We start from the raw sequence: 25,424 nt of genomic DNA on the forward strand, positions 1-25,424 counted from the left end.
ATTTACATTTGGAGCGCACCCAGCATCACGAGTGTGACTCGTTATCACCTCTGGACTGTGTTTTCCACGCGACAAGTGTAACTCGTAAGACACAGGGGGTTAATTTGATACAAGCGCGTACTATGATGCAACCCCTAATAAGAGAGATGCGAAAACCAACTGTACTACGTATCGATAAATAACGAGATCATTGAAATAATCGAGCTTAGATACCAGCGAAAGCTTACCGGACTGTTCCCTCGACCGTTGTAAAAAGAAGGCGAATTTTTCTTCTTAGCTTTTCTAAAAATATTATATGTATGTACCGCGTGCACACAATACCATATTTCACGACCATAATTCAATAGTAAATGAGATTAAAGAAATCTTATGGAGAAATCTTATACGTAGAAATAATCCTGTAGAAATCTTCAAGAAACTCTTCGAATACATCTTCAGGTTCCAAAAACAGGCCACAATTTGATCGTAATCTTATATCAGAAATATAGTTCAACTTGTACTAAACTTCGAATTTAATTATCACATGGAACATTATGTAATTATAGTTTCATATAAGATATACCTTAGTATTAAGCTGTTAATAATTCGATTCATACCGAACCACGAAATATACTTCCATAAATTCAAGCAATTTTGTTATATTAAAACTATGCCAGTGAAATGGACGCGAAAACAAAACACAGTATCCAGTACAGGCGCAAATAAAATTCTTAAAGGATTAACAAACCTTCCTCGGATGGCTCATTTCATTTTCTCACCACGCCACACCAACCTTCTAAAACATCTTATATTCTCACTTCGTACTAAGCTTCTCGAATAAACTCCCTCTTCTTAACCTTCTTCCATTTATTCCGTTAGTTTCTACGCTCAAATAATCCATGTACACATATAAACCGTAAAATGCCTTCCAGAACGATACTAAAAAAATAAAACAATGCTAAAAAACGACGTATGTTTAGCTGCTTTTTCATCGGAATAATTTCAACGATTCATCAAAATAGTCTCGTTATTATAAATAACGCGCGTTATACATTGAATATTTTAGAGACTTTTGCGTACTGTCCACGTTCTGTATAGTTTCCCCACAAGCACCTAAAGACCCGCACTCCACCGACAGGATTTGATTTTTAAATTTAGGATTGTTCAGCAGATTGGAAGAAAATTTGAATTTGGCTGACACAACTGTATCGAAATTTAATCGACCACCGTTGCTCTGTATTCGGGGAATGTTCGTTCTTCGCTCGAACCTTTTCCTCGTAGATCACGACGACGATCAGCGACGCTTTAATTTATGCGTACGTACGTACGGTAACAGGTACCTACGTTTAGCCCTGCTGAACTGGACCTACTGGTTCGAAATAAACAAATGGAATTAAAAGCAACAATCCGGAAACGGGAGCCTGTTCTGCCTCTATCGTACGGTATTATACCGTGGCCTTCGTAGTTGTGCATCGGCATTTGTTTATGCGAGCACAACGATCAGGACCATGGACGAAAAACTGGCGTACACATTCGTACACGCCATGCTGCCCCTGGTCTCTTATTGTTAGTCGATGTTCGCAAACACAGGCAAACCGATGACTAACGAGTCCATATTCGCCTGTTTCGCTTTGAGAAATTAGCCGCATGACTTGTTCGTGTGACTCCAACGACCATGGTTTTATATTTCTGACTTTTTTCGCTTTCCGTTGAATCATCGCGATTCGATTTGTAACTGCTGCGTGCTAGTCGTCGATAATATACGAAAAAGTTTCGAATTTTTGTAGTAGGTTAACGCGAAGGGAATCTTGCTTCGAGCGTAGACAGACGGAAGGTATACAGAACAGGTTGAAGCACGAAATTCTTCGCGAGAAAAGCGAGTAGAAAATGCAGCAGCGAGTCTTTTCTCTTGGCAACTGCCGCTTTTGACATAATGGGGTTTGAAAGCGCGTGGCTGCGCGCCCTATATCACTACACGCCAAAGCCAGTGTGCTACACGCCAGTTTTGAGGTTAATTTTCTCTGCTATGGAAGATTCTACGAGAATACAAAAACCATCTTATCAAAATCTTATCAAAGGCATATTAAACAAACAAATCGAGCCCTACTCGCGTAAATAACAAACCTACCCACTGTACGTGTAATATTCTATACGAGGCATAATTCGTCGATATAAAAGCGGTTAACGAACCTCTATTAACCGTGTCACCCATGATCCCAGCCAATTTAGCCAGTAAACTCGTAAAACGCGTGCACGCGCCCGCATATGGCGTCGAGGGCAGGCGTTTGCTGGGCTTAGGAGTATTTTATCCACCGTTTTTCGTCCCCGCGGGTTTTTCTTCGCGAAACCGACGCAAGGCAACAGCGGAGGAGTTCTCAGAGCCGAAGAGAGAGAGAGAGAGAGAGAGAGAGAGAGCCCGTATGCGTCACCGTGCCCGCATACCGCAGCGGCGAATTACAACCATCCCTCCTCGCCACTACACCTCCTCTAACGTCCCCTGTAATGATGGATATTGTGGCCAGTCCCCGAGGGAACTCGATCTTTCGACGATCCACAATCGTATCCAGGTAAGGAGGAGAGATTAGAAGAGAGACTTGGAAAACCGCCTCTTCGCATGATGTTTTATAGGGGGATGAGAAAATGGCTAAGCAAAGGTACGTAGATCTGATCTTTTCTATTTCCTATAAACTCGATACAACCATAAAAATAGTTACACGTATAAACCGAAACTATTGTATCTTATATTAAAATCGAAATAAGACTCTGGTCATCGAGCTGTAAACTGTATCAACAAAGAGGTCCAAATTACTTAAAAAATCTACTTTTAATCATCTGAAGGGATGGATTGTAGATATTTTATGTCGATAAAACAAACAAAAGTGTATATGCATATATATAAATTTTACAATACATATATATCACAATGTGAAACGGTGGGATAACAGAGAACAGTATTTAAGTATGTACAATGTATCAAATGGGTTTCAAGACCTTTTAGTAGCTTTGAAAAGATTCTTATTTTTGTACGTAGCTCGTACGTTTGAAAGTAAAGAATTAAACGAGGGTGTTGCGTAAGCTCAGAATATAAATGCGAAAGTATTAAATTTAAGGGATAGAGGGATTGGTATTAGGGTGCAATACGGAATATATGTTTATTAGACGGCTATAAAATAGTAGTAAAATTGCTGTTTTTGTCTAAAGATTTTAAAATACGTCCCTTTGAACAAATTTTAGATACAATATGGTATAGCTAATAAAAGATTGGAAGTGGCCTGTCTTTCCTCTATGTCTGACGGTGACGAACCACTTTAACTATCATAGCGGTACACGTTTTGCAAATTACAATTGTCTGTTTATTTTCTAAAAGATCAAATTACCGATAGAATTTTATAATACAGTATATTATGTTCTGTGTAGTACTGTGAATTTTAAAGATATCTTATAGTTATATATATATATATATATATATATATATATATATATATATATATATATATATATATATATATCTTTAAAATTCACAGTACTACACAGATATATATATATATAGTTAAATTCAGTATGCACCTATATGGAAATAAACTTCAAAGAGAAAAGATTATGAACTGTGAATCGAAGAATTACATCGAACGTACGTATCTGATGTACGTAGCCTAGTAAAGTTCTGAATAGTCGATTTCTCAACTCTAGACTATACTTCGTCTGATAAAAAAATCAAGATTATATGCCTTGTATCGCGTATACAAGTATCACTGAATCTATCCTCGTCCGAACTTTGTGTTTCCAATTTCCGATTAAAAATAAGGTTTGAGAACGATCGACAAAGTTGAAAAAGAAGCTCCGGAATCCATGATTTATTTAAACAATTCCATATCGACGCATCCAGAGAAGCTTGATCGAAACACGAAACGCTAATGGCTGACTCGATCGCAACTTTTTATCGCGTTATTGACAAATACCACGGTATCTCTATCTGCCAGTGGAAGAACGATGATGCAAACGAATTTCTTGTACAAGAACTCACGCACGTATCCCAAAGAGAAATACAATACGCACGATACAACAAATAATCTGAATATCGCGATTTAATTCGTTAAAGAAAAGCATCAAATGGAAATATTTGCAATCGTCCGAAGAAAATTACAACAGATTTCAATGGATCAAGCTGTTACGTTCGTAAGGCTGTAATAATTATCAACGCTGGTAGGAATTTTTCTATACTAAAATTAGGAAATATTACAATTGAACGAAGAAAAATAAAATTAAAGAAGATGAATACAACGTACAACAGGAAAAAATGAAAAACTTTGTAGGAACCGACTTGGAGAGATTTCGAGGTAAAGAAATCTCGTACGCGGCAAAAGATCTCGAGCAAATCGCGATGCACGTTGTTGTATACAGCTCCCTTTGCAACCAAAAGAAATCTAGAGTACTTATTTTTGAACGTGACGCATTGACAAAAGACGATCCTGCAAGATCTTCGATGACAATACTACGACGCGTAGAAATACACGAACTGCTACATTTCCATATCGATGCGAATATGTGGCCGTGGAAGGCTGGTGTATTAACCTAGCCTTGTTGCTTCTTGAATATACATAATAAAAAGATGCCGAGATATTTCATTACGATAATTTTACGATCGTCTTAAGGATTTGATAAATTCAGTCTTTAAGTACAAGTTATAGTTATACTGTACAATTGTAGTAGTTATATCGTACAATTATTATTTATGTATATATCGTTCGTAATCATTGTATTATAATAAACAATGAGTTCTCTTTTTCTCTAACGAAGTATTAACAATTGTATCATTACTATAGGATGTTCATGATTCTGTTACGTATTTAGTTATATATATATATAGCTTCTTTGTTTCGATGGTAACACGAATAAAAAAATTTGAAATTTGCTTTCGTTCGATAGAAGGCTTACATTCTGTTTCTATATTTATCATGTGAAACGGTATATTTGTAAGTTCATCAGTTTCGCGTCAGAGAGCAAAATTATTACTTATAAACCTGGCCTTAATTTTACAACACTCGCTCATCTTCGGTAATTTTGCGACGCTTCGAGTGCAAGCTTGTACTGCTTTCGCGAATAGTGGCATATCTTGTGTTAAGTCAGCCTCGTAACGTCGTTCGAATGACTCACGAAGATTTCTTTGTAAGCGTTAAAACGCTTCTACTTTAAAGTTTACATTTTTTAAGTTGCGCCGCTATCGGAATAAAGCAGCGATATATATTCTAGTGACGTAAATTTTTAAAAATTGATCGCGGACGCGAAGAAAATTTGAACACAAATGTTTGTTATACGAAATCTATCCAAGTTCAATATACAACTCGCTACGACATTTGATCGATCAACATTTTCCTTTGCAACGAAGCATTACCTTGCGAAATCGTTTTTTGTTTCCTTCAATGCCATGATATCTTTTACGTCTTTCTGCATATTCTTATCAAGAGTATGGACAGAGTTTTATCAAAGGATATTTCGAAGCTGTTTTACAAGATACTCGATCGAATTCGAATATTCTATTCGTATTCTACGTTTATACCGTTATGACATTCGTTTGTTCATTATTTAAATTCCATTTGCCTTTAATCGAACTCCATTACAATTTCTATCACGTTCTCCGCTGCGTTCTATCGGTCATTTTCTAGCCCATTGCATTTTTCTGACACTGAAAGATGTCTCAAGTTCGAGCAACGTACGAAAGGATTGTTTTATTTCTATTCTCGAAGATTTCTTCGTTTCCTTAGATGAATTTGCATAAACATCGCCGTCATTAATTGTCTATAAATTAAATTTTATGTTGAAAAGTCTACTATAGTTTAGAGTTAGAAAAAGACTTGTTAATTAATTATTTGCATTAATTTTCTCCCACATACACGCAAAACATATTTCTTCCTTAAAGATTTATTCAAATTCCAAGATACAATTTCACCGCGATTCATCTTCACGTAATTTAAACTATCATTCGTTAGTTGCTCTATCGCTTTTTCAATTCTTTGTTCTCAAATCAAATTTGCACATACCACAACTACGAAGCTCGCAAATTACTTAGACTCCATCCTATTCTTCACTCTTAATCCTTCCCTCAAATTGAAATCTACAACTCTATATATAATATCCTAATTTCTTTCTTTACAATGTCAGCTATTAATAATTTTCATCCTTATAACCATCTTATATCAATTACTTTAATTTTTTACTTTGCCTATTTTCTATCTTCTAGTTGTAAACGCGAATCTACAATCCCATAATATTCTAACTTATTTCTCTACGATGTAAAATACTAGTTACGCAAATTTTTCAATTTCACTTTTCCAATACTTTGTAATTAAATCCTATTTCTATTCGCCGGTATTCGATCAAAATGGAAGAAATCAGAAAGAAAAGAAAAGGGAAATCCTCAACAAACCGTATACGTATAGATCTGTATATAAACGACCATTTCACGGATTTATATCGACGATTTCATCAGCTTTCCACAGAAGAACACGCATTCTTCCCCGAACGTTCGATCCGCTTCGAGGATCGAAAGACGTCACGTCATCGGCAAGATTAATAATACGTCACGAACAACGACTATACACGTCACTTTCACGAAAAACAAGACCGCGAGGTACATAGAAAGACCCGTATCGCGGTCCAACGACCGCGTTCAAGGGAATTTCTCGATTTCCGCAGGGTCGCCATCGAAAATGAGGAACAATGGAGAGCTATGACTCTGGCCGAGGCTTGTTCAAGTTGTTGAAATTTCTTACTTTCGAAAGATATAAAATCCGTCAGAAACGCTTACAAACATGGAAGATTAAAAGATTACGGACACAAAACAGTACGGAAAGGTTGAAAGGTTCTTCTCCATTGACAAACAGCAACGGTAGAAATATAAGAAGTTCTTAGACTTGGTCGTGTACTGAAGCATAAGCTCGAGTAAAATATTTGAACAATATAAATGACCTGGACTGTCATAAAGACGGTCGAGTAACGGAAACCTCCGAAAAAGCATTCAACAAATATCTAATTAAAGTAATATAATAGTTAAGTTCAAGAATTCTTACTGGTTATGTACCATTTAATCCTCAGATAGATTTTAGTACACACAGCATGACCGTCCTCGCACCATAATTAAACCCTCTACATCTATACTTTTCACTCGAATAAGTACCAGAAAGAAAATCAATAGAAAATTCCATAATAATTTCAACGAACATTTCTTATATTACCAACAGCTGCATCAATAAACTGTTTACTACTGTAATGTTTGATTTCTAAACCTACCAAATGCTATATTTCCATCAAATGTAGTATAGTGCATTTATGTATAATATAATAAACTGTATACCTTGAAGAAGCATGAAAAATCTATAGAATTCTACAATAATTATAACTAACAATCTTTATAGTTCAATATTTATGTCAACCAAATTTTTACTATCGTAAGGGTTGATTTCCAACCCTCCTACCAATTGCCATGTTCCCATCATTCGCAATACAGTACTTATATATAGTACAATTCCATAGAAGGGACCCTTCCAACTAAGGATATACGAAGGTACCGTTCGGTGTACGGGCGAAGTGCACTTCCTGAAAAAAACCCAGGTGGACCTGCTGCCTTTCTTCAGGTACCACCTGCCTCTGGCTGGTTTCAGTCCCTCGCAACAAGTCTTGAACTCCTCACATACATCGTTTTCCTGAACATATTCTCAGGCAGATAACAGCAAGATGGTAGGCTGGCTTAGCTGGTTGATTTCGAAACGAGAATACGCGAGCCGTAATTCCATGCAATTCGCAAAGAAAACGAAGCTTTCGGTTCCAACGACGTTTTACGGAAAGCGGCGACCGGAAACGGTGCCCGCACGGATGTAACGAAACATCGAGCTACACGATGCATCGCGTGACGTCTTGAGAAATTCTGATGATTCACTGTGTTCCTCGGTTTTGTACAATATATATATTTTTTTTAATTATATTCAGAATATAACATTGAACAACTTCTTTGCTTTCGTTGTATTATAGGTATCTATAGTAATTTGATTAATAATAATAATAACAATAACCGTTTTGACTGTTTTTAGGAAAAAGTTCAAGTATATTCTAGAAATATTTAATTGATTAAGTAATTTTAGTTCTGAAAATATCTCTGAAAAAGTTCCAGCGTTTCGTATAAATTTTAGTACAGAGTAGATAGAGTTTTGAACATTTTTATAAGATAATTCGTCCTGTAATTTTGCTCTTTACGATTGGTTTTACGAATGATGAATTTTAAACTGAATTATTAAGAATTTTGCAGTTTTTGGAAATAACTTGCAGTTTATTATCTAACATATAACTATATATAATGTATAGATACAATAGAAATAGAAAAAGATGATTGATGTAGAAATGTCTAAAGTTAATTCTACAGCGAATTATATTTTCCATAGAATATAGATGTATGTTCTAAATTTTAAGGCTTTCCAGAGATCTCCGCCTACATGCAATTTGAAGGACTGCGAACTGTTAAATGAAATTTCAAAACTTTCCCTTATTACCTCAAATACATATTCCAAATCTGTAGTACGTACCAAACATTAAAGTTAATTATTGCTATATCTACTTTAAATCTAAATTTAAAGTTAATAAATTTTCTTTGAAATTACTGAGAAGGAATGAAATAAAATTACGTAAAGAAGATTAAAACTTTTTATTGGGATTGTGAAATATGTATTCTGAAGATAAAAAAAATTAAGGTAAACGAGGCTTAAGTCAATTTTGCCTCGTTTCCGGAAATTAATGTTTGAAACGTGATATATTCCATGTAACTAAATTTTTATTATCTTTTAAATTATATATTATTTTACTCTTCTCTCTGATATGTATTTATCTAATTAAAAGGAAGCTTTCATTATCAATATTTTCTGTATAACAATGTTAATTTCATGTACGAATAATACATTTCTTATGAAATGATTGAAAACGAATAAATTACTTAAAAATGTAACTTTAATTTATGGTAATAGATTTTAAGACAAACGTAAAATAAGATATACAATAGAGTTTCGAGTTCAAGGTGGTTGCAACGTAACCAGTGACCAAAGCAAACTGATGAGCTAAACAAAACGTTTCTACGTCGAAGCAGCAAACATAACCTTACATTTCTTGAAAAATAGGGAGAAAAGAAGAATAGTATAAAACTATTGTAACAATAATTCAATTTATTCATTATATTCTATTTCTGATTCTCTACTATGAATAAAGAAATAAATTGCCTAACTTCAGGGCAAACGGTTAGAACACAATCGTCTTCTTCGTCCCCAAAAAACAGAAAATTTTGGTCAAGATATCAAAGCATATCTTTCAACGACCATAAAACGTTATTATTATTTAAATGTGACATTTCATTTTTTAAGTTACTTGTCCGCTTCCTATGGCATTTCAAATAAATAATCATAGTATCTTTTATTCGTTAAGAAATATACTTTAACATTGTGCACAAATTCGTCGTTTCTGAATAGAGTAAGAAATGGCCCTTTTCTGCAATTCTCCTTCTCTCGGTTACTAAAACGAACACGAAACGCCACAGTAAAAAGATTCTAATCTAGCGAATACGACGACATACGAAACAGAAGAGAAAGAGCGACACGAAAAGACAATAAGTGGAAGAAAGAAAAATATTGTTTATCGCATTGGTGTCACATTTCTCTCTTGGTAGATGCTGGATGGGCAGACTATCGTTCAATAAAATCTTTCTCGAAGAAAACGAAAAGAAAAAATCTCCAAAGAAAGGCATAGAGAAAAATATAGGCACAGAAAACGTATCTATGCTATCGATTAAAATTATTATCAATATTACGTATTTTAGTAATTAACATCTTTATATTATTATTTCGATAATATTACGCAACAAGATTTTTTTCCAAACGTTAGATAGAACGACTTCTATACGCTCAAAATTACGCTATTCGATGGTTACAGGCTACAGCTTCGACAATATGTTTCGTGATAATTTCGTTCGCCACGAGGACCTAACTATCTAAATCGCGGTTGTTTTTCATTAGTGGGAAAAATGATTACGATTCCTTCAGCGAATCATTTTCAGAGATGACGGAAATACCCCGGGCTGGAATATAGTCGTAACTAACCTTTCAGCTCCATGTCAGTCGACAACGCACACGATCAGTTCGATTCAGTGCTTGGTTTATCGGCAGAAATAAGGACGATCGCCAACAACGTCAATTTCCTCGATTTTAACAGAATACGACTTTAAATTCTGTTGTGTGTACAGTCAACCGGATATCGAACGAAATTTAAATCGTTATCTGCCATCTGACAGGAGAAGAAAATACATAACCTCAAAATAACTGCGATTATCTATGTAGCATCGTATCGTATCAGTATAATAAGGAAAAGATCGCGTTAAAAACTGTTAAAATTGTTAAATTTCTTTGTCACATAAACATTTTTTCATAAATAATAACGATATGTCAATTTTAAGAAAATTTCCATACAAGTTTAATTTTGGCATGTGTACGATGTTTAGGATAGTATTAAATTCCTAAATCACAATTTTATCCTTTAATTGTACTAAGAGAAACGAGCTATACATGGGTACAAGTGCGAAGGTAGCCTTAAATACAGTGTATCACTTGTATCGGTGTTTCTCCGTAACGTTTTTACTGCAATACAAAGCGCGAGACCTTGACGTACGAAGACAAGACAGTCGGCAAAATAGCTTGCCACTAGACCTTAGATATATGAAAAATACGTAAGTACTTATTTATCGTCACACGGGTATATACGTAAGTATCCACGTAGTCGTGCGAAAGATAGTAACCGCACGATTTTCCCTATTAAAGTCCCTGTTTGCTCGCTCCGAACGCGTGACGAGCATGAGTCGCTAGAGAAGCATTGACGTAGCCGAGAAAGAATCGAGCGAAACGATCGGAGCAGATAACAGCGGAAAAGGAAAAGGTGGTCTGACAGCGCTTATCTATCAGATTAAAAAGCAGCGGTATACATTGTTCCGTAAATCGCTTGCAAGTCGTGTGTACAGAGAAAAGCGTTTCCGGTGTAGGTTCTACGAGATACGAAATGCCCGCCGGAGGGCGTATCGATTCGAACAAAACATTTGTGTCCAAGTACAGTGATGCTCTCGCTAACTGGCCACAGGTCAAGATCTTATCTGGTCAGTTATCAAGGCAGGTACATGCATATATGTATCACTAGAAAAAGTCTAGTATCTTTCTTTCCTGTTAAACCTGAGTCAAATTACATGTACAATCGTGCCTTGTGAACTGACTGTAGTTATCCCCACCAATCAGAACTGACTTAATGAAAGGAATCGTTGATGTCACCTATATATGTAAAATAAACAAATGTGCCAAATATTAGTATCTTAATCGTAGTTGAAGAAATCAGTTCCAAGAAGTGGTGGAGGTAGCGACGGTCAGTTAAAAAGAGAGAATTCTGAACAGCTAACGCGACGTTATTGTATACGTTTCCGAGCGTGTCCTAGTATGTCTAGTAGTAACTGTTCCAAGGCTTACGTTTTTTCTACTAAGGCTGTATCTGAGATATAATAGAGACGAACGTTAGTAATCGGGAGAAAAACAGTGGAAGGAAGTTTTTCCTACCGTATGGGGTAACACTCCCGCGTCGCTGTCATGCTTCGATGTCACCGTTGCTGTGTTCGAGCGTTCGAAAGCAGAGACCACGATGATAGTATCAGACGCACGTATACACTGTGACACCGTAAAAGGCACACGATGTATGCACGCACGCGCGCACTGTCGAAACACACACGCACGTACGTAAAGCAACCACCACCGCTTGTGACACACACGAAACATATAACTTGAACCGTTCGTGGCGCGCGACAGACTGAGGCGAAACGCGGCTCGCGCTAGACTAGAAGGGGAGTTGGCCGCGTGGTGGGAAGAATTGGCGGTGGTGGGGGAGACCAGCCGCATGAATGTACGCCACGACAAAGGGGCCCCGCACTTTCGCTTTGCGGCGATACGGTCGATACGTGCTCTCTCGACCACGTGATAAGAGTTTACTTTTTCCTTTATTTTGATTTATCTGTATTCGTGAACGAAGAAGATTACGATATTAAATATTAGCAAAGGGATACTGATCGATTTATTATCTTAAAAGACTAACGGTACAAACGGGGTTCCAAGAGAATTAAATTGTGAAGCAATTGTATTATTCGCAGAAATTCAGTATAATCGCAGAAGATAGCATGTAGACAATATGTTTTGAGTAATTATTTGTACGATATGTCCATAAAGAAATGTAAGGTTGCTTACGCGCGATTAAAATCAATCGAGAATCAATGAAGGTACGAATCCGACCAGCTATTGTGTCTAGCAAACGTGTAACTTTTCCTATTCGATGGAAAAGAGCGCAAACATGCTTGGAATTGCGAATTTCATACCACGTAACCAATGCACACTCGTATACATAATGATACTATCGATCGACATTAAATGTAAAACTGTACAGCAATTGTATTAGTAGGTAAGTAGATTGAGTCCCTACGTATAATTTACGCATTGCTCACTGTGATCGTGAATCATATCGATACATCATACATCAGTTGATTTGTTAAGAAAGAATAGAAATAAAAAAGGGAAAATTACTCATCCACGTATAGCGAATGGATACACGTATGTACATCCCTGGGTCCTACAGGGTTTAATATCGTGAAGGGTAGTCGAGAGGAAGGAAGATAGGGACGACCCTAAAGCGAGGGAGTGCTGATGCTAAAGCCGCGAGCATGAAGGGACCTTCAAATAAAAAAAAAGATAGGACCTACTGAGCAAGCGAGCGAACAAGAGAGAGAGAAAGAAAAGGAAAGAGAATCCGGTCCCCCTTCTTTCGAGACCAGGGAAAGGCCGCACCCACGCAGTTCTTGAAGATCATGTTGGGTCCCCGCTGGCACAGCCCTGAGCGTGTAAGTAAACACGCCAAAGTTCTAGTACTTGAACATGGAGCGAACATTTTCCACAAGGTTGGATATCCCTCGTGAAACACGAATGCTGGCCACTCATGTAAATTCATAGAAAGCCTTTCAATTCAACCATTATGGGAAACGAAATAATACACGCAATAAGAACAGAATATATATTGGAAATTGTAAAGAAAAAAGTTTCGAGATTGTAAATTGATAGGTTAAGTCGAGATAGGTTATTTTCATGTAAGAAGCGCGAAAAACGTAGAACGAATAAATTGTTACTCCAACCTTATAACATTGCATAATATCGACGAAGTTGCGCTACGTTTTTACTGTGCAACATCTTCACCTTGCCTTTAAGGCAAATTCACATTTGCCTGTGTCATAACAGTTATATTATAACAATACTTGAACGTAAGATAATCAGAATGCACATGCTTGGCTAGCGAGTTGGTCGCTTAGGTTAAGCCAAAGTCAACACGTGGCAACGCCGCGCTACAGCTGTCATACACGTCACGCATCGAGTCAAAGCTCAACTTATTCTACATAAGTGTTTTATAAGAGTTGGTCGAGGAGAGATCTGTCCCTCCCGTTACGCGATACGAAACGAAAACGACTATGACTGGGAAGAAGTTGCACGCTCTCTGTCCGACTTTTTGATCGGTAGGAAAAATCATTTCTCCGTTAAAGGACAGCATTGTGCGGTCAGAGTACATACTACTGGCTCTGTGTTTGGGGCTACCCAGCGTTACCTCGTAACATTCTCATGCCATCAACTTCCCTCTCCCGAAATCCCAGACGGGAAAGTGAGTTTCGGAACATGATTGTTAATTTTACGTAACGTACGACTCGGTTGCTCACTAGGAACAAGTTTCCCCTCCTGCTTTTACCCAGATCTCCGTTCGATATCCAACTTGAATTTTCTCGACTGTAATTTCTCGATGAATAAAAAAGCGAGGTTATGTGCCTCTTTTGAATTTCCCGCTACAATTCTCACGCTCTCCGTGAGCATAATCTTCGTTCTCTCTCTCTCTCTCTTTCTCTCTCTTTGTTGTTGAAACAAGTTGCGGTACAGACTGCGACGGTGTTTTCGAAAAACAAACGAACGTTATCTCGGCGCAGCGATGTTAACCTTTCAACGAAGGCACCAAACAGACCAGGAGCCAGTGAAGAAATAAAGAGGGATTGACAACGAAAGAAAGGATGGAGGGATAGGGTTAGTCTGTATCAACTGTGCACCCTTATCAATTGGAAAATTGGTGTGTGCAGTGGGAGCGGAAGAGGAGGGGATTCGACAACGTTCAACTCGATTTGGTGGGGGAAGAACGATTAGGTTTACGCGCCTGCTAGGGGCGTACATATCAAAGGGTCGACGTAGGGGCTACTGTACACAGGGAATATTAGTTCAGATACAATTTTCGTTCTTGTACTTTCATCAACTTCGCCTTTCGAAGAATCCTTTAAAGTCAGAAATTATTTTAACGACTTGCATTGTCTATGCACCCTTGCCGAATTAGGAATTTCGTAGCGGCCAAACTTGGTGGCGAAAGGGAAGGGGAGTTCGGTACAAAAAGCAGGGGCGTATCCAAGGAATAGGATGAGAGGATCTTTGTGTGCACGTTGTGAGAGAAACCGAAAGAACCAGCAAGTGAATCAGCGAGAAAGAGTACGGAGAGGGACGAACGCCAGTAAGGAACGGAAGAAGAGCGACTCAGGCGTCTAGGGCGCATGCGTCACTCATCGTGGGCGTCGGGAATGTGTTGACACGAGAACTTGAGAGAACGCCGTAGCCCTAATGCCACGACGCGACGGCCCGTGTTATCGTCGATACGGTTCCCATACTGCGGGTCCGCCCCGTCCTCGCAAAATCTGGGTCTTTCATCCTGACGAAATCGGGTCTCTGTCGGCGTCAACTCTCTACGGGGATTGATGATTCAGAAATTACTGTGCAAATGATAAACAGAACAAATAGAAATGAGCTAGACATGAATTGGAGACGTTTTCTAATCTTCACCTGTGAATTGTTATATACATATATCATTCGAACATACATATATCTCTTATTCGAATTAATATCTGTCTTGACATATTCAATTATTCACTTGTAATTTCTTGTGGAACATTATTGAAGAAGTATTCACTGTAGAATGCTTATAAATTTTCATTGAAGCTTTTTTTCTCTCGCTTCTAGAAACCTATTTTTCAGGGAACTTTTATCCGATGTTTAAAAGCTTGTATAAGTATAGAGTTAGCCGCGTAGCTACAGGGAATGATGTTCTCCACGCAGTAAATTTATATTGGACTATAATCAAATAAGCTGGCCGCAGAAGATATCCATATGTCTAAATTATCATCGGTTTCACGATGCTTTAAATATATCGCGCGACAATGTTCAATAGGATATGACGTGTAAAATAATTTTTAGGTTAACATCTAACTATTTATTTTAGTATCCTAGTTTTATTTATTATAGAAAAAATATATTATTTAACACTGAAATTAATAAAATTGTAATTGCATGTAATATATTTCAGTCACCAACGTACCAAGTTTCATGTATGTGTAGAATCTGTTAGAAGAAATGTTGCAAAATCCTATGCATTTATGAGCGGACCTTACGGAACAGTAAGAAAATCATGATTGTTGCTTATAACTTTTGGCTATCTGAGTAAACGAAGAAAACGCACTTTAATTTTTACATATATCTACATGTTGTCATGAAAATTAAAAAGTTTTAAATATATTCGTTTCTCGGTAAAGTTCGTTTAATGTAACGAGAAAATTGCAATTTGATTTCGCGTTTTTGTTAAAAACACATGAATGAAGAAAGCGTCATTATTATGATGTTGGTATTGTTATATTGTATCATTATACGTGCGTATATTGGTCGAAGCTACGAAGTTTCACTATCAACTATGCATGGAAAACTAGTGTTGCTTCATATGTACATATAAACTAAGCGAATAATCAATTGCATGTCACATGCGTTTAAATTCAAAAGACAGGCAGTTTCCTATGAGAAATCGATGATAATCATAACAATTTTTGTAACTATAATACATAGAGATGCAATAATAAGAAAAGATTTCGTTTCTATACGTTCTCCAGTTTTGACGATGCGCCTGTCGCTTTCTGATCTGTACTTATTAGCAATAAAGGTACGTATATGGGGTACAACGTACCATGGCTATGTTGCGCAAGTATAACGAAACAGCGAAGCTCAGTTTAAGAAATTTAAGAAGAAAGCTTTTGCTACGTACTCGTACTTTCACGTATAAGTGATATACGCACATATACAAACAAACTTGCGTCCCATGTGTACAGATACACGTTCGGTATGATCATACATGTAGCATGTTAATATATACACATATCTGAATATGAACGGGATAAAGGAAAAAGAAGGTGGATTAAACATGGAGGGACGTAATGGCAGAAAAATTGAAAAAATCTATATCATAGGTGCATATCAGTGCAAACAAACGTAATATATATATCTATACATAGTTTCATATGTATAATTATATGTATATATTTATATATATATATTAATATATTATACATATATTAATTATCTTTCCATGTGCACGTAAGGGACACGTTTCCACGCTTTGTGTGCATCCTCTGTTTACGAAGGGCACTTATTGAAAATTGAAGGTGGTATACCACAATGAAAGCCAAATACGAAACCGAGCGAACAAAGAACGCTGGGCAAATGCGTATATCGAATGGTGGGAGACGTAGAAAGGATAACGCGAAAGGAAATCTAAAGGGGGAGGATTATCACGGTGGACTGCTACAGAAAAATTTTTCGGATAGGGAAAGTTAAGAAAAATTATATATATGTATGTGTATTCAGTCATCGGAGAAACGCATTTGGGAAATCTACGAAAAAGCAATGGGAAATGTCTGGGAACAGCACACCGTCCGGGGGTGAAATAAAGACAGGGGTCGAGCGAGCGAGAGAAATAGAGAGAGACAGCGCGCATCCAAATTTCGGAGGGAAAACTCCTACCTTTTACTGGGATAATCTGGGATTTTCAGAGCGATGTCATAGCAGAGTACGTTGGTTGCGCTAGGCGAAACCGACGGTCGGCGATGGCCGTGCAGCTCACCACTGAGAACACTGAGGTCGCTCCATGTCTCTCACTCGACCCAAGCCACGACCCCGCCCATTATGGGCCTACTGATATTCTCGAGGCCGTATGTTAAACCATAAACCACCAAATACGTTCATATGTTTAATTAATCTCGCCCGTAAACCACCAAAAATATTGTATGATATTCCGCGTAGCAATATCTACGTCGTAAGATTATCAGCGTTCTTGGCCACTGACGTCAAGTCAAACGCTTTCACGAACTTCGCTTATTTCGCCGTAGGTTAATGGCGGCACCACTTGCTTGCCTCATAGTGGTCGCGTTGTTATCCATCAATATCGACAGAGAAAAGACTCGACTAAGTAGTATAGTTTCGTCGCATTCTAATTCATGATAATTTTATTCTATTTTCTCTTTTCATTTAATACCGCTTATCTTTGAAACTTTGACCAATAATTCACAACAAATTTCCATTAATATTATAAAAATAAGTTTGCTTTTTTTTCCTTAATGTTTGAGCATTTGCACTTTGTATAAGCGTGCTGTCAATGTATACAAATATGTACAGATACATGTAGACTTTGGTAAGTTTAAAAACATGTCTACGGTGGGAGAACACGCTAATCGCTTTCCGCACCATCCACCTCTATAGACTATTTCTTCTTCAGTTCTTGCGTCGTAATGTTTTATAACTTACTTCAGATTCCATCGGATTCCATCTAAAGACTACATGTATTTTTCATTTTTTGAGATTACATATATGTATAGAAAGACATTGCAATTTAAAGATTTTGCATTATTTAACATTACTTTTAAATTCTACTATAATTTTTAAAAAATTCAAATCATAAGCGTAAGTTGTGGAGAAATGGTTTGAAACTGTAGTTACTGACATTATCATCCACTTTTTTATGTACACCTTTCCCTACGTGTTTCTTTAAGTATTTTTCCGAACGTTTCAAGGTGTAGAACGTTACATTTTGTGATTTTCCATTCATCTTTGCTAAAGATGATCTGATAAACAAAGAGAGAAACAATAAAGGGTGTAAAATCATTCCTTAAATTCAGTATCGTGAGCTGTCGTGGTCGTGTTTCGCTGTATTCCACCAATCGGCATGCCCTACCTTCCGATCGTTATATACAAATTAGTTTATTTAGTAATTTCAATATAAAATATGCCAAACGCTAATAGTATCCTACTTCAAAAAATTCATAGATATTTTTAATGTTAAGAGGGCTTTTAATTTTTAATTTTGTAAAGATTTCAAAGGGAACCCAATGACTCATACGAAAAAAGCCGAAACAACCCGAGACAGAAACCACGCGATTGGATAGATGAGATCACGTGACGCTATAAAATATTGGTCCAGACGACTGGTGGGGGATATTCATAATCCTTAAGTTTCGCTCGTATCTTCATAAAGATAAGAGAGAGAACGGGAGAAGGATCGTGCTTACGAGCACATAGTTTACGAGTTCGAACGCAGTACACATCCGGTTTCAGCGAGTGTTTGGTGTGAATTGACGAAATGATAAATATGAGCTTAAAAGTGAGACAAAGGGAGAGAGAGGAAAGAAAAAAAATCGTAAAAAGAGAGGCAGAAATTTAACAAGCGTTGCTGAACACGGATATGATAAAATATCAGTTTTTAAAATAGAATAAACGTGGTTTGAGTGCGTGACATATGCAGAACATACGAGATATTGCTGATAAAAGTTAATTTCATGTTTTACGAACATATGTGTACATGCGCATGCGCGTTGCGAAGGTACGAATACGTAGAATTTCGCTGTCGAACGGTGATCGTATTGTGAAAAATCCGTGCGGAATAGCGAAAACAAACAACTCGTGTCCGCCATCTTGTGCCTCTCCAGCTACGTTAAAAAAAGGAAGTGAGAGTGTGAGAGAGAGGGAGAGAAAGAGAGGAAGGAAGAGAGAGAAAGAGTGAGTGAGTGAGAATTCCGGGGAGCGACGCGTGTGATTTTTATTTGGTGAGGAAGAAAAAAAGTGTAAGCAGAGGTGACCAACGGTCACCGAATGTGGTCAAATTCGCAAAATACACGAATAGAGAGGACTGCGAGAGAACTCGAAGTAAAAGAGGCGAGGTAGCATTGTGCTCAGAAGGAGGTTCGTAGGGTACCCCACCATTTATTCCCCCTTCCCTTTTGCCCTGAATCCCGAGATTATTGCGCAGTTAGAAAATTCATTGAATATAAAGACCGCCGAAAACTTGGTTGCATCTTTAGAAAGTAGCCCGCGGACATCGTATGGTAAGTCTTTTGATATAACTCCAAAATTAATTACTCTTCGCCCCCTTCTATGTTTGCTGTTGTAATTTCAATGCAATGTGTTTGATTTTATTTTCTTGTTTTTATTTGATTTTGATTTTACTTACTTTTTTATATTTGTTATATTTACATATATTTATATTTGTTATATATATCTTTATTTATTATAACAATAATAATAAAACCAACTTTTGTAACAACTTCTTGGCTTACAATAATGTCGAGTCACATTCGTAGCGTAGGTTAACAAGCTATATACAATGAAAGGAAACTGTATTTATATCGAAGTTTAAGATACTTTGTGCCGCGTCAATTTTATTATCGATATATTATGTGGAATCACACAAGCAATGTGTTTATTATATTATATATTTAGTAAATAAATTTTTCATAAAATTTTTATTAAAGAAAAAAGCCTAATATATAGAATATCGTAATGTATACACATCATAATTTAGCGTCAGATATTGTCAGAAAATGTTTGATATTTTTGTTTCCTTTTAGAACCAAAATAGTTCGAACGGAAAGTCCAGAACCGGCGCAGAACGTGTTAATTTTAATTCTAAACTACAAGTCTAATTTATAGAATTGTACAAATTCAGTATATAATATTTCAGTTTTATTTTAAATATGACATTGAGACAGTAATCATCTGATGTCAATGTATATGTACAGAAATATATTTTTTTACACAAAAAATGGTAAGACAAGGAGTTAAACAGTGTTGTGTTTTATGTATGTTACTTTTATCATCGATCAGTATGGGGTCAGACTTATAGCAGTTGCGTATTGAATTTGAGTAAAACATGTTTCATATTGCTTGGTGATGAAATTTTAATATCTTCGAATGACGCATGCCAAATTGTTTTGCCATAAAATAAAATCAAATATTTTCTTATCTTCTTTTCAAAACACTGCATGTTGACGTAATCATATGCTGATAAATGTTAAAAATATCGAATTCACGATTAATAACATTTTTTGAAGTGTTAGAAAGCTAAAAGTGTAATTAATTTTGTAGACGGGTTGGTTGACTTCGTGAGTGATAGAAAGGACGAAAGTATTATAAAGAAGCCATGACGAATTCGGTACCAAAATTGAAGAACAAAGTAGACCGGCAGGGTTCGCCGAATGTCGGTGTGGAACGATATCATCACCGTTCAAGTGCAATCAAATCGTCAACATTTTTCCACAACAGTGGAAGATCTCATGGCAGAAATTCAACCGGCAGACTAACCTGCAGCCCACACGGTTTGTCAAAGGGTTCGAGAACTTCGCCGTTGCGATGTGATTACAGTCCGCGCGGCAGTCCAACAAACAGTTTCTATGCGGGTGCAAAGTTTTCTGAACCGCCATCTCCTGCGAGCCTTCCGAAACCACCGAGCCATTGGACTACGAGACTGATGAGCAGTTGTCAACAATCCGACAGGAGTTGCGATATTTCAAAGCATCTGAAGATGATACTAAACGTCCAAGCCTGATACCTAAAGACCAACAAACCGCTAAAAATGGTTACCAGCTCCTAAAAGCAAAGAGACAGGTACGATATTATCGTTCCCCTACTCTTGAATTTAAGGATGTATTTTTTCTCTTGTATGTGATGTCAAGCTGTACGTTTTAAACATAACAAACAAAAAAACAGAAGTGTTTATAACTGCGCGATAACACAATCTCTTAAGAACGATACGCGATTAATATTGCAACAAGAAAAACAGGGCACCAGCGTCTTCAGTTTCATGGTATCAGATGCTGAGGAGATGAAGAAAAAACAAACCAGGATTCGTTGTTTAAAACTATACAAAACATATAAACATTGAGTATGAAAGACGCAGGTGCGTCTGCCGTGAACCATGATTCAAGTATATGGTAACTTGTAACAATTCTATTATGCGCCGTCTATGAAGATATAAACGTATGTATTTTAGATTATTATTATATATGATTAACTTGCAGAGACGCATACACATACACAAATACATAAACACTATTATATTATCTGTTTGACGAAATGGTACGAAGACATAGGCAAAGCTGCATTAGCTATTTTTAAAAACAATAGCTATATACTCTTTATTTTTCTTTTTTTTTTTTTTTTGTTTAAATCAAAATTGCTACATCCTAGCACTGTTGATTATTGACAGTATGTTTTATTCTTTTTTCAATTGCAACCCGGAATTCTTTCCAAAATAGTTATTTAAATCTTTACACAAGATGTATGCTAATTGCTTTTTTCCCTCATTGAAAGATACTTTATATTTACAACATAAGTGGTAAACTTTAAGTATTATATATATTCATCTACTGCTCTTTAGCATAAACCTAAGTATCGATTAAGTGTATATCAGACTAATTATTATTCCTATGTAACTGCTTGCCTCCCAGGTTCAGTTAAGTTGTCAATAGTTTTGGTAGAATCCAATGTTCAATGAATCATAAGGACATAATCAAATTATCCTTGAAAGATTTACCAGAGCAAAATTTGTTGGTTTCTATTTATCTTCTTTTACTATCGAAGGTATTCTTACTCGTTTTGCAGCTTTGCAATAGTTCTGCAAAGCATTACATAAGATTTAAGTGACGTGTTTCCAGCGTGCATACAGATGAGATCCCATAATTCATCAATGAAAAAATGGGATTAAATTGTGTGAATGAACGATAGTGAAAATAATCTGATATATGCTTGATGAATGTTTATTAGTTTTTGTTCTCCATTTTTCAGTAAATTCGAGATTAAGCAATGCTTCTGCTTAAGTTAACAAAATTTTTATGAAGGTTTTCTTTAAGTGACAAATTTAATTTTTATCTAATATAAAAAATGTGGTCAGAAGCTTGTCATAAGATTTCATTATAAAGTGATTTTATTTAAATTTGGAATTGGATATCGTTTATTATTTAATACTGAAATTATGAGTTAACAAAATTTTTTGGTTCAGTTCTAAACATATATATTTCAAAAGTAAAATTTTTGCTAATTTTATACTGTTATAAATGATTTTTTTCTTTCTAACGTTGCACTCGTTACATGACAAAGATAGTAACAATAATTTTTAATTTTTCTTGCATTTTTCTTTCTTTTTATTTTTTTTTTTTTTTTTTTTTTTTACCTAAAATACGATCATATATTTAATCAAGTAGACTGACCAAATTATTTGAAGTGGTGTTTTAACTAATACGTTTTTTTCTTTTTATCTAAAAGAAGGCACTATTTTTCTTTTTTTTTTTCTTTTCTTAAATTACGTTAGTTTCATTTTTTCTTTGGTAATTACTTTCTTTCTTCTTTCATAAGTTTAATTTTTAAGGTGAATTACGAAGATAGGTTTCGGTATATGTACATGCAGATCTCAAGAAAAAGCTACTGAGTGAATCCATGCGTGTGAATGTATATATCTTGCGTGAAGGAGTGAGAGAGAAAGAGAGAAAAGATGGCAAAAATGTGCAATCTCGAACTTTCAATTACTTTCTCCATCTTCGTAGTCTCGTAAGGCAAAACAAATTTTTAATCGTATCTATAGCATCTAACAGCGGTATGTCTCACGGAATGATTGACAGAAATTTTGATGTAAAATCGAGAAGAGTTTCATGGGTTTTCGAATTTACTAACGATACTCAATGAACACTGTCTCGATTCGTTCTCTTTTTCCTTTTTGGGAATCGTCGCTGTGTAGCGGTTCGCAGAAAGCGAAAGGGAGTTGCAGTTCCGAGAAAAAGGGAAGGAAAGAATTATATTAATCAACATCCGTCTTCATTCCTCTTACTTTCATAAGAATTCGATTATTTAGTTAGATTAGTTTCTTTGAATTCGTCTCCCTTTCTTAGAAATCGTATTTGTTCAAGGTTCTTTGGCAGTTTCAAATTTCTGTTCGTCTAAGTTTCCATAGAGAAAAATAGTTTTTTTATGATAGCACATGTGTGATAAGATAAGAGCTTGAAGATAAACGATGGTCGCCATACTTGTTGCTAAATAGTTTCTGCTCTCGACGGAAGAGGAATTGTCGCAATTGGTCAGATGAAAAAACAATTTAAAATACAGAGATAGGATCACATCGATAGAGAATCGTTCTTATCGCATACATAGTTTTGTTATTAACAATATACGCATAAGTTCCAGATTTTTTAAGTAAATGGGTTTCTATCGAGGGTCTTCGCTAAAAGAAATGCTCCTCCACGTTCGTTTGGTGTTTTTGATTCGAAGGAGGAAGTACAACGATCTGTCTCAAACTGCTAGGAGATTTCAGTATTTGTCCAGTGATTATTATTTTATTAATCGGCTTTAAATTGTATATGTATAATTATATTAGGTGTGGTATTTGAAAGTTAATTGTAAATACGTGCCAGGATTCGAATGGAAAATTTTCAAATTCGGTACGAGTTTTTCTTAAGACCTCATTGGGCGTGAAGTAAAACGAATTAAGCACTGCCGTCCTATGAGAGATCGATCGAATCATCATCCCGCTTTGAGCATACGAGGATTATTGCACAGACGCGCATCGTTTGTGAATGGTGTAAATAGACAGACGAGGGCTGATAAAGAAGTTGTAAATTTCAAGCAACATCTGTAAATGTACTGTAAAAAAAAAAGAAAAAAAAATGGGAGGGATTAGTGTACATACGGCGAAACAGAATGCAGACGGACGATGTGCATTATGTATATCTCATATACATAAAGGGTAAATTAATCGAAATATCTCGGTAATAACGGCGTTTTGTTCCGTTCCGATTGAGAGCAAAAGGCTTAAAAAGAGTTTGAAACTTTAAGTAACAGCAATATGCGTAATTACCTGCTCGAGTCTCGGAGAAGTGCAAAAAATAGTCAGTATGTGCAAAAGTGAAACAAAAAAAAAATACAGAAAACGTAAAAAAAAAAAGTAAACAGTTGAAGGTTGCCAGACTCGGTTCAAGCGATCTTTAAGGCGAACGAAATATAGTGGAAGAAGAAAGGGCGCTATTGCGTGGTAAAAGTGAGAGAAAATATATTAAAGAGGAAGAAACGGCGTCTGAGAAAAGAAGCGACGCCAAAGAAAAAAGGGCACGAATTACAAAGTGAATAATCAACCAATAATATTAATTTAAAAGATGATAAGAAATTAGCTGTGATGATGACTCTATAGGTACTACTAATTTTTAATTGGTAATTGATCAACATATATATATATACACACACACATACATATATATATATTATATATATATATATTATATATTATATGTATATGATTAAACGATAAGGTGGGATAATTTAAGGAACGTGCAAGTACGATGAATATACGAAAACAAGATAATTACCGCCTTTTTCGAGAGAGAAAAACGCAAATGCCGAAACGAGAGAAATATGAAACACACATACACACTGTGTGCGAGTTGTATATCAAGTCGGGAGGATAAGAGAACATAAGTGGGAGAAGGAACATGTTTTTCTTTGTCATAAAATGCGGGGTTTGCCGCGCACTCCGACTTACTGCTATTAATTATCCAAAAAACTTAGTAATTAGCGATGTACGTATGCGCGATCGTGGAACACAAATAAGAGTAAAACAAAACAATGCTCGAAAGCATAATGCAAAAAGGGAAATAGAAAAGTAATGAAGAAATTAAAATGTAGGGTGCAATGTTTTCGTGACAAGAGCAAAGAAATTAATATTATTTAGGAACTCTTTCGAGTACGTCCATCTTGTGTGTCGTAATCCACCTTCGTGACTTTAAGATGAGAATATAGCTAGTAGTTCTAATTATAAGAGCCAACGAGAACTTGGGTCGTTTCGAAAAATGGGATCGAGGTCGGGCGGGAATTTTATGTTCGAACGCGTTTCCGGTCGGAGAGACGCGAGAACGTAGCTAGATACGCTTCTTTCCGTTTGAGGTTTACGCGAATATTTTCTACGCGATGAATTTAAAACGTACAGTTTAAACGAAAAGAAGTTGCAAGCGTTTTTTTATTTTTCGTTTTCAATTCGTTTTCATTTTCATGACAAATGGTAAAAGTAGGGCAAGAAATGTTGATAACAACACGAATAATACGAGACGATCCATTCTCGACCGGCATTTATTGTGATATTGTAACGTACAAAATCGTTCGTCGCGTGTTACACGAAAAATCGAAGAATAATCAATAAGA

General features: G+C 36.2%; 2 protein-coding genes across 7 annotated transcripts in view; one reads left to right on the forward strand and one right to left on the reverse strand.

Moving 5' to 3' along the window:
• Nucleotides 1-17,290, reverse strand: part of LOC126870357 (E3 ubiquitin-protein ligase RNF38) — a 41,657-nt gene extending 24,367 nt beyond the window's left edge. For 3 of the 6 annotated variants that reach the window (XM_050627984.1, XM_050627983.1, XM_050627981.1), the window contains exon 1: nucleotides 16,941-17,290. Coding sequence is in view for 1 of the 6 variants with exons in the window: in XM_050627986.1 (XP_050483943.1) it covers nucleotides 11,601-11,632 (32 nt within the window). In the remaining 5 variants the exon portion in view is untranslated. Of the gene's footprint in view, nucleotides 1-11,600; nucleotides 12,049-16,940 lie in introns of those variants that run through there. The other 3 variants (XM_050627986.1, XM_050627985.1, XM_050627982.1) reach the window with 1 other exon arrangement.
• A 1,094-nt stretch (nucleotides 17,291-18,384) lies between these two features.
• On the forward strand, nucleotides 18,385-24,163 carry LOC126870671 (proline-rich nuclear receptor coactivator 2-like). Its single transcript, XM_050628593.1, has 2 exons — nucleotides 18,385-19,294; nucleotides 20,334-24,163. The coding sequence occupies exon 2, from the start codon at nucleotides 20,389-20,391 to the stop codon at nucleotides 20,791-20,793; it is 405 nt and encodes a 134-aa protein (XP_050484550.1). The 5' UTR covers nucleotides 18,385-19,294; nucleotides 20,334-20,388; the 3' UTR covers nucleotides 20,794-24,163.
• Nucleotides 24,164-25,424: the final 1,261 nt, after the last annotated feature.

Source organism: Bombus huntii, chromosome 10 (genome assembly GCF_024542735.1).
Source record: "Bombus huntii isolate Logan2020A chromosome 10, iyBomHunt1.1, whole genome shotgun sequence".
NCBI lineage: Eukaryota > Metazoa > Arthropoda > Insecta > Hymenoptera > Apidae > Bombus > Bombus huntii.